This window comes from Clarias gariepinus, chromosome 9, assembly GCF_024256425.1.
Source record: "Clarias gariepinus isolate MV-2021 ecotype Netherlands chromosome 9, CGAR_prim_01v2, whole genome shotgun sequence".
NCBI classification, from domain to species: domain Eukaryota; kingdom Metazoa; phylum Chordata; class Actinopteri; order Siluriformes; family Clariidae; genus Clarias; species Clarias gariepinus.
The window spans coordinates 4,330,434-4,340,700 of NC_071108.1; the positions used below are offsets into that span (position 1 = coordinate 4,330,434).

At 39.5% G+C, this 10,267-nt stretch overlaps 1 protein-coding gene across 2 annotated transcripts; it reads left to right on the forward strand.

Moving 5' to 3' along the window:
- The first annotated feature begins 2,223 nt into the window (after positions 1 to 2,223).
- On the forward strand, positions 2,224 to 9,966 carry LOC128530319 (NACHT, LRR and PYD domains-containing protein 3-like). Of its 2 annotated transcripts, XM_053504200.1 has the most exons (9): positions 2,224 to 2,362; positions 3,444 to 5,025; positions 5,564 to 5,725; positions 5,807 to 5,977; positions 6,080 to 6,253; positions 6,436 to 6,609; positions 6,751 to 6,924; positions 8,725 to 8,889; positions 8,990 to 9,966. In XM_053504200.1, the coding sequence occupies exons 1-9, from the start codon at positions 2,335 to 2,337 to the stop codon at positions 9,057 to 9,059; spliced, it is 2,700 nt and encodes an 899-aa protein (XP_053360175.1). In that variant the 5' UTR covers positions 2,224 to 2,334; the 3' UTR covers positions 9,060 to 9,966. The 2 variants fall into 2 exon arrangements, with proteins under 2 accessions (XP_053360175.1, XP_053360174.1); XM_053504199.1 differs by having other exon boundaries at positions 5,807 to 6,253.
- Positions 9,967 to 10,267: the final 301 nt, after the last annotated feature.

Sequence of the window (10,267 nt, forward strand, 5' to 3'; positions counted from 1 at the left end):
CAAATCACAAACTGCAAGTTGACAGCATACTGTACATGCATCACTGTGGGCACGTCTTAAATCGACCACTGGACAATTTAATTAAACCTTTGCAGTACTGCCTTATCCATCTGCCTAAAATTTAACCTCCACCACAAGCGAAGTCAAAATGTTGAGTAAAAGCAATGTTAAACAGTTACATGTTGGATTTAATATAAAGCTACATGCTCAATACAAACAAAGAAAAAAGCTACACTAAATATTTTTACTGGAATAAGAACCACTGAAATGGCAAGTGAACTTGTTTTAAGAAAAAAAATATATTCTTTAGCTAATTTACTCTTAAGACAGGCAGACATGTACAGGCCTCAACCTGAAATACTTTAAATTAAAGCTCATTTTTAAATACACAGCACATTCTGCACAAGACCTTAGCCAAAATTTTCACCCTTTCAAAGACCACAGCTAACATTTTTGCAGCAAACCTTTCAATAAAAGGTTTCAACTTTATTTGTAGGCCAATAAATACCAAAAACCCAGTCCAGTAAAACCCACACCAGATATTTAGCAGTGTGAACCTGAAATTAACCTAGGCCAATTCTAAATAAGTGCACTTAACTAGAATCAAAAAGACACCACAAATATGACTCCTACCCATTTCCTAGGCAAAAGTTTTCAAAGCATGTATTCATTTATAATCCTGGCATAGAGAACATTCTTTGCACCCTTACACAATCTCACCACAACAGCAGCACCTTTAACAGAAATTGCGGCATCCTCCACAAAGAAGGCAAACCCATGTGACTTCACTTCCTTTAATAAACCCTTTACACCTGCAATCAGTTAAGGACCGATTCATGTCTAATGAGTGTCTGTTTAGTACCTCCCACAATCACATTCTTTTTAAGGGACAAGAAGAACCTGTTTAGAGAAAAAGAAGACAGACGCCTAAAAAGCAAGTAAAATAAAAAAAAGGGGTAAAAAAAAAAAATTCAGAAAAACATTTATGTGTGTATGTCTGTGTGTAGTACTAAAGTCTAGGAGTGAAGGCTAAAGCCTGGCAGCTCTATTTGGTCATTTCTCCCAAAGTGGGTTCTTTTCCTGTGGCTGTAAAATGGGATGTTCTGCTTCTCATACACTTAAATAAGAACAAAACTAAAATAATTTGATTATAATATAAACATATAAGAATATATTATATGTAAATATAAACAGTATATAAAAAATATGAGGGGTTATCACCACTCTATTGGCTTTTTCTATAGGTTTTGGGATTAAGAGGATCAATTCGGGATTTAGGGATTCTGCAAAAAAACTGCAGTTATATTAATATGCAATGACGAAGCCTACTAAACAATCACTTGTTTGTCATAGTCGTCATCATGGGTCTGGGCCATATATCTATGGTATATGTTTACTTCTTTACCTAGAGTACATTATGTTGTATCTGTAAATGACTTAATTGACACATTTAGGTTTTGGAGCTTCCATAGCGTATTATTTCCAGGAAAATTGTGGTTGATTAAAAATAATAAATCAGCATCAATCATTGTAGTTTAAAACAGGCTGGTACTGTACTTACTTTGTTTTTTAAACTTTGGATTTGATTTTGGAAAATCTTGTGATTTATGAAAAGGGAAAGTGGTCATCACTACTGTCTTGTACCTCCAAAGATACTATCTTGGAGTTTAAACCATGTACATTTGAGTTTAAATGTTGTTTGCAAAATATATATATATTTTTTTATTTTGTTGTAAAATATGATTTAAAAACCCTAATAACATTTTATGACTTTATGTATTTTATATTCAAATACATAAATGACACTATATATATATATATATATATATATATATATATAATTTATTTATGACTTTATATATTTATTTAAATACTCAATACACAGCAGATACCTTGCATCTGTACTTTAAGTGGAATTTTTTTTTTTTAAAGTCTTGTACTTTTTAGACGGTCCCTTAGAGTCCACATTACTAATGCGATGCCGTATATTACTTTCTTACTGACAGATTCGCTTAAACAGGAAAGGCTTTTAAAAAAATATGTTGGTTTTCTATCCAATAATAAAGAATAGAGTCGTTTTTTTAAATCCTATTTGAACGTTTATTTCATGAGAAACAGAAGAGAGAAGCCTCGTCTATGAACTGGATGCCTGACGTCATCATAACGGCTGGGGAAGGACACGCCCACCATGCGCGAGCGTCACATGCAAGGGTGTGACCTCCGTCCAGTAGTCTAATAGAAGTGCACACTCCAAAGTCTTACTTCCTATTCGCGTCTAGATACGAATGAACTGTTTGAACATCAAAGAAAACAGAAACAGAAGTCCATGAGATTATGGAGGAGAGTCTGGATGGTCTGTCTGGTAGGACTGTCTCCTGTCTCCACTTGTCCTCTCTCTCTCTCTCTCTCTATATATATATATATATATATATACACATTAAGTTTACTGAAAGTAAAAACAGTTAAAAGTCAGAGGATGTTTCTTCTTTTGCTGAGTATATATATATATATATAAGGCCTAAGCCAGCTCTCATTTCTTATCTTTTGCTTCCAAAGGGCCAGACTCCTAGCATCTTGTATTGTCAATATAGTCTTGACGAATATTTTATCCAGGCCTCCTGAAAGACTTTTTTGGCTCTTGTTTTTTAGTCCAGTTCCTGTACCTGTCAAGTTTCGAAGGAATGTTTTTTTTGAAGCCTCATTGTGACCTATAAATTATCCAGGCATTAGAAGACCATTTAACTTAAGGCATGAACCAGTGAGAAACAGGTGCAGATGATGATCAGGCCGATGATTGGTACACTGCTGATGCTGAATGCTCAGTCTTTGGAACAGACGAGAGGGGAAATGAGGTTGTTGTCTATATACATACAGTATATAGTAAAAGTAATCTATGTACGTAGGTATATCTAATGTATGGACTGGCTACTTTACCATTGACATCATGTCCATTAAAGTCTCCTAATTTTTCATCTTGAATAGAAATGATTAATTTGGCTGTGTGATTGTGGAATGGTGACGCAGCTTGGCCCAGTCGGTTGTTGGCACTGTCATCTCACAACTTTTTTTAATTAACACACAAAACAGCCCATAATACTGAAATAGGAGAAATCAATATAGGTTGCAAAATTCTGTACCAAAGAAAATTACAAAGATAAAAGTTTCCACTTATTTGGAAATATTTATTTCTGTCAGTTGCTTAGGTTTTTGTCCCTGAGTTAAGCCACTCCTGGCTTTAATTTATTTTTTTGACCGTTTTTAAACCACGTATTCTAAATTCTTTTGTTGTGCCTGATTAGGACTTTTTCCTGCCAGCAGTTAATGACAACATTTCTGAATTTCCGATGAACTAGATGCATACATGTGTTGCTTTTTTTTGGATTTCAAAACAGTCCAAATTTTGAAATCACTTTCCCAAAACCTCCTTGTTTTTTTTTTTGCAGATGTGCAGGAGTTGCACAAGGAAGTTATGAGAAACTATGTGGAGGAGTCCACCCAGGTCAGCTCCCTTTTAAAAGGTCAATCAATCAAAGATGTGATTTTAAACAAATGCTACATTCCCCTTACAGTCAGCGTGGAGAAGAGATCGGCTCGGACGCACAGCTTGCGTAAGACCTCGGACTTGGAAAGAGTGATTTCGCAAGAGTTTGGTGCAGACACCGAGGGTGGTAAGTTGCTCCTATGTGGAGGACCAGGGATGGGCAAGACCACCGCAGTGGAACAGCTCATCTGGAACTGGGCCTCTGGGATCCATCTTCAGCGCTACACCTTTATCATGCGTTTGTGTTCCAAAGTGCTGCGTGGACCTGAACAGAGTTTGCAGAGCATGCTTCTCAGCACGCATCCTCATATCTCCGCTGAACATCTTGAGATCATCTTGAAGACGCCTCGCACGTTACTTTTGGTGTTCGACGATGTCCAGAGCCTTCTGTCTAATCCTCCTGAATCTGATAAACTGGTGTGTGACCCAGATCAGCCAGCAGGGGGCACAGTGTTGGTGCACAGTTTACTAGAGGGGACTTTGCTGCCTGGTGTGTCATTATTGCTCACGTCTAGAGAAGATCTAGAGTCGGATTCTGTGCGTCTTGCTCACCTGATGGGTTTCTCCAGCTCGCAAAGGAAAGCGTACTTCCAGCGCTTCTTCGACGGCAAGAATAAGGGAAAGCAGATTCTCCATCGCTGCGAACAAGCTGTGGGAGTCAACGAGATTTGTGCAAGTCCTGGATTGTGCTGGACATTGTGCTGTGTGTGCAAAGGGCGACTACAACATGAACGTTGTGTCCCAGAGACCTTGAGTGAGCTCTACTGCATGATCATGCACACACTACTGCAGGAACACAAGGTGAATGTGGAGACGGCAAAGGAGCTGGTATATGGTTTGGGGAAACTCTCAGAAGAGTGCACATCTGACACCTTCACACACTCTGACATCATCAAATGTGGCCTTCGACCCTTCCTGGGCTCCCAGATCCTGTCCGCTATCCTGCGAGTCGACGCTGATGATGTCACGTCCCCAGATGCAACATTCTCCTTCATGTCTCCGACACTGAGAGACTTTCTAAAAGCAGTCTTTTTTTACCTTGACCAGGATGACACAAGGAGCCTAGAAAATCCCATGGAAATCCACAACTACCACTTTTTTCTGGCCGGGCTTTCAGACCCTATGCAGCGGAAGCTTCTGGAAACCTGCATAGGCCACTTGAGCAGCAGCCGTCTCTCAGAGTTCCACAGCTGGCTCATGAGGACAGTCGCAGAGGTTCTCCCGGAAATAGACAAAACAAGTCACTGGCATGTTTTGCGTATCCTCCACCACACGCTCAGCCCTACGTTGATCAGAGAGAGCGTAGGGTCATGTAAGTGGAGATTGATCGGATATGGTGACATGCAGGATGCAGACTGTGCTGCGATGGCGTTTGTAGTGCGATGCTTAGGAGAACTGCAGGAACTGAACCTTTACAACAGCTCGCTCACCGAGGAGCAAGCGGAGAAACTCCTGACTGTCTTCCGTTTGGCCGAAAGCATCAAGTAAGTAAGGGGAGGAGAGACAGTAGGGGGGATGGAGGGGGTTCAGGTCTGCGCTTGGGAGGGATGTTTTTAAAAACCTTGTCGTAAATATTGAAATGCAACCTTGAACCAGACCACCTGATCGCTCTTTTTGGAATCACTGGAGAGGAAGACAAGCGTCTAACTCCAGCTAAACAGCGTCTGTTATCTTTTGCGACACTCCTGGCCAGGCGTTCTCTTTTACTCAAGTGGAAGGACGCCACGTCACCCACTCACGCCCAGTGGCTCAGAGATATTATGTCCTGTTTGTCCCACTACTCAATTTGTTATTCAGACTTGAAATTTCAACAGCTTTTTTCATATACATTTGTAGTTTGATTCCCTTCTTATTTAATTGTTTGTCTGTACACTAGCTACGTTTATACGTGCCTCCATTTTTTTCTCCCCATCTCTCTCTCTCTCTCTTTCATATACAGTATATATATATATATACTGTAAATATGTGCTGTTTTCCCCCACTTTTGGCTCGACATTTAAAACTTTACTGCTTCACTTTCAGCTTAAGTCAGAGCAAAATGGGTATAGGAGTGATCAGACATGTTGCTCGGGCGCTGAAGGACGGACGGGTCACCAATATCGACCTGAAACACTGCAAACTGGGAGACCAGGCGATAACCATCCTGTGTTCCTCCATCACACACTCCAGGCTGCACAGACTCGAGTATGATGCTCACACAAGCACATAGAAAGGACGTTCACTTCTGTCATCATGCATGTCAATGTTTGTTCTGTGTGTGTGTAGCTTGTGGGACTGTGGCGTGACACTGGAGTCCAGTCAGGCAATTGCTGAGATGTTGTCTCGTTCTAACCTGCGTGATTTGAACCTGGGAGCAAACGACCTAAACGACGAGGGACTCATCCGGCTCGTCGCTGCGCTCGAGACGACGTCCACGTGCACGCTGCAGACGCTTGGGTTCGATCTTTTCTTATGCACACGGTTTTATTTACAGTCCTGGGTTTATTTTGGATACATTAAGTCAGGTTGTCTGTCCCTGTGCTTGTGTGTGTTGTACAGTTTGGATCTCTGTCCATTGACCGGATCATGCTTGTCTGCGTTGTCGTCGGGCCTGACGTCTTCACTGTCTGAGCTGAGGAACCTGGTCCTGAGAAGGAACAGTCTGGGTGATGACACTCTGGAACATCTCTCACAAGCGCTACGAAGTGGCCGCTGCAAACTCAACACGCTGAGGTAACACACACACATGCGCACACACACGACCTGTTAAACAAAGCAGGTGAAAATCACATACACTAATCAGCCATATCATTAACATCACTATCAGGTGTTTCCTTTTCAGTCTCAGGTTTAAACACAAAATGCACACAAAATGCGTACTAAATATGTGTGTGTGTGTTTTTTTTTCCCTGCAGTTTATATTCTTGTAAGCTGACGGGCTCTTGCGGCCCGGCCCTTGCAGCCGCGCTTCGATCAGAACACTGCTGTCTGACCGACCTGGACCTGAGTGTGAACGAGTTTGATGAATCATGTGCTCTTCTTATCTGCGATGCCCTGAAATCTCCCAACTGTTTATTGGAGAAGTTATGGTGTGTGTGTGTGGCCATATGTGTTTGCAAACCGTATATGTTCGAGATCACTATCCAGCAGAACATTCTTTATATATATTTATTACAGTATTTGGTTAATCCATTATCTACATTACGTATAGTTGTGTGTGTGTGTCTCAGCATGGCTGCGTGTGAGCTGACAGGGCCGGTGTTCAGCGCACTGAGCAGTGTGTTGGTGTGTGAAGCTTCCAGGTTAAAGGAACTTTCCATCGGAATAAACCGAGTAGGAGACGCTGCAGTCAAACACATCTTGAAGGCTCTGAAACACCCTCAGTGTCGACTACAGCACCTTGAGTAACTACACACACACACACACACACACACACACACTTAAGCAATGTCAACTGAGCATGTTCCAGACAGTTGTAAAAATAAATAAATTAATTAAACACCACATAACTCTGAATTCCTGCTCGGAAAAATTTACATATCCTGATTTACTGTATTTGGATTTAAGATCAAACAACATACAGATGTACAGAAGGGTCCTAAAAATGAGACACCGGTCGCCTTCCAATTTGTTATGATCACCATAACTCAGTGCGACTCGATCTATGAGCATCATGATTTTATAAATATCCCAATTTGAAACTATACCTTTCCACGATTTTGTAACAATTTTAAACCTTAAAAAAAAAAAAAGAAAAAAAAAAAAGTTTTTTTATTGTATCCCGTTCCTTATAACATTCGTTTTCTGACTTCAAAACTACGGTGGCCCTAAAGTGCAAAACAAATTAACAAAACTGAAAACAAAAAAACAAATCCGAAAACAAAATGACCAAACCCAAAACTAATTTGCTGTTTTGTTTTTGTTAATTTGTTTTTGAATTTGTTATTTTGTTTTGGTTTTTTTGTTTTGTTAATTTGTTTTGCACTTCAGGGCCACCGTACAAAACCAAGCGCAGTATTTAAACACTACAAACTAACTTCAAGATTCAAGATTCAAAGAACTTTATTAATCCCAGAGAGAAATTGCTTATTCTTGGTCACTGTTGTTACCCAGTATAATATTAATAATAATAATAATAATAATAATAATAATAATAATAATAAATAAAGTAAAATAGGAAAGAATAAAATGAAAAGTCCTAAAAGAGTAAGTACCATATTGCACAGGAAACCTTTGAATATCTTAAATGAATACAATAAATATGACATTATATTATTGCACACTATATATGACCCAAGAGCATCGGTAAATATTGCACAAATTAATACAGTAATCAAATGTATGTATGTAATATTGTAATATTGTATTTAATATTTTATTGAGAAGTAATATTGCAATTATTATAATATTAATACAGGTAAGTACTATTGTCCTGTTGTGTTACTGTTGCTGTCGGTGAATATCCACATAGTGTACGAGTTACAGAGAAGAGTTGTATAATTTTATGGCTGACAAATCTGGATTCTCCCAACACTTAATATGTAAATGTGGTTTTCAAATACAAGAGTTTAACATTCAACTTCAGATGAAATTAAACAAAAAGCTACATTGTTACTGAACAGCATGTACAGTATCACCATAATTATTGTTTATAAACAAACTCGGCAAATAATTCACTCCCACCATACGGGCTGAAAATAGTTCAAAGTGCGCCCCCTGTAGGATTATAAAGAAAAAGTGGCGTTTGAGGCCTTAAAACGTCACTGTTTCTTTATAATCCTACAGGTGGCGCACTCTGAACTATTTTAAAAACAATGCATGCGGCTTCTAATGCGCGTGATTTTCAACTAATTTGCGCTGACCGTGTTTTGATTTTTGTAAGCGTGTGTAATGGGTGGGTTTGAAAGGAATCTGTTCAGAGTTTGGAGAAAAAGCAAGATCAGCTGCTTTTAATGAGTAAGATTTTTGATGAACGTTTACCGTTTTTTTTATTATTTTTTTTTTAAATAGACTTTGGAGTCAGTGTAATGATACGTAAATCGCCACGCACAAGAATTGCAATACATAACTGAACCGTTAATTCCCCCTTATCTCTATTAATAATGCTGTTTGATTCCGGCGTTAGATCATGTTTTTAAATCTTTCTTAAAAAAAACAACTTGGTTGGCACTACTGTATTTCATGTGTTGTGTTTGTCTTGGCAGTCTCGAGATGGTGGATTTAACGGATGCCTGTCTCGACGAGCTGTGTGAAGCCGTCACGGCTTGTAGCTCCTTAACGAGCCTGATTCTGAAGAACAACAGCCTGACCGACAGCTCAGTTCCCAGATTAGTGAAGCTCGTTCAAGAGCGTCCAGTTCTAGAACTGAAGTAAGTACTGGTCTCGTCAGGCACGACAGAAACGAACACACAGCCTGTGTTACAGAGCTGGAGCTCGCTGTGGTCTTACGGTGTTTGTCTCTTTTTGCAGCGTGCAGTATAATGACTTCAGCGAGGACGTGTTTGAGCTGATGGACGACTACAAAACGATACAATATTAACACAGCGTGTGATTTCACACAGCTAGGAGAAGCTTATAGGCTGGTGGTGTTAGTTTCCCAGACTCTGCTATATGTTAAGTATCTGGGTTGAAGAAGAGATCAGCTTGGATGTCTGCAGATTGACATCTTATTCACATCCTACCACATACACATATAGTGAAAACTGTATTAGGTTGAAAAACACACACAGCAGAATTGTTTATACATTACATGATGGACTGTATTTAATTCATCTTGGTACGTTGACAAGCTAAATCTGAAGCACAGGTATAGCCGTAGCCAAAAGCTTTGAATATGACGCAAATATTCATTTTCAAAAAGGCTCCTGCTTCAGTGTTTTTAGTTCCCTTTTTTTTTCTTTGTCAGATATTACTATTGTATACTGGTATATTTACGCAAAGAGTCATTATTTTTTCCCCCCCAAGACCTCTGCAATTCACCTGCTGGCATGCTGTCAATCAAATTCTGGGCCACATCCTGATTGATGGCAGCTTATTCCTGCATAATTAATCCTTGGAGTTTGTCAGAATTAGTATTTTGTTTGTTCAATGAGATTAGGGTCTGTGCAGTTTCCCGATGTTTTATTCCCAGAGCCAGTTATCACTTTTGCATCATGGCAAGGTGCTTCAGCATGCGGGAAAAGGCACTGCTCGTCACCGAACTATTCTTGGATGGTTGTGAGAACACAGAAAACTGCTCTAAATATTTGCTTAAATTCACTTCAGCGTTGCGACATACACTCTAAACACATGTAATGACATGGTACAACAATAGCTAGGCCAAATTAATAATACCAGTAACAAAGCACAACAACAGAATACCGCCACCTACTGGACACGAGGGTCAATGAAGGAAGGCCTCAAGGTACAACTTTTCATGTTTTATTTTTTTTGGAACAGATATTTACACAACTCAGGCCCGTAGCCAGGGGGGGGTTCGGGTGGTTCGAACGACCCACTCCCCACTGCCAAAGGTCCAGAATTTTTTGTTATTATTATTATTATTATTATTATTTATTTTTTGAGACAGTTTAAAATTGTTGGGCAATATTTAAAATAAAAATTTATTACAAAACAATTTACAAAAAAAAAAAAAAAACGCGACATGTGACAAGTCTGCGCAGCAACTGACGTTTTCTAAATCTGTGAGGCGGCATCCAGCGGTGTATAATATGGGTCGAAAAGAGCAGGAGAGACGGAAGAGAAAGC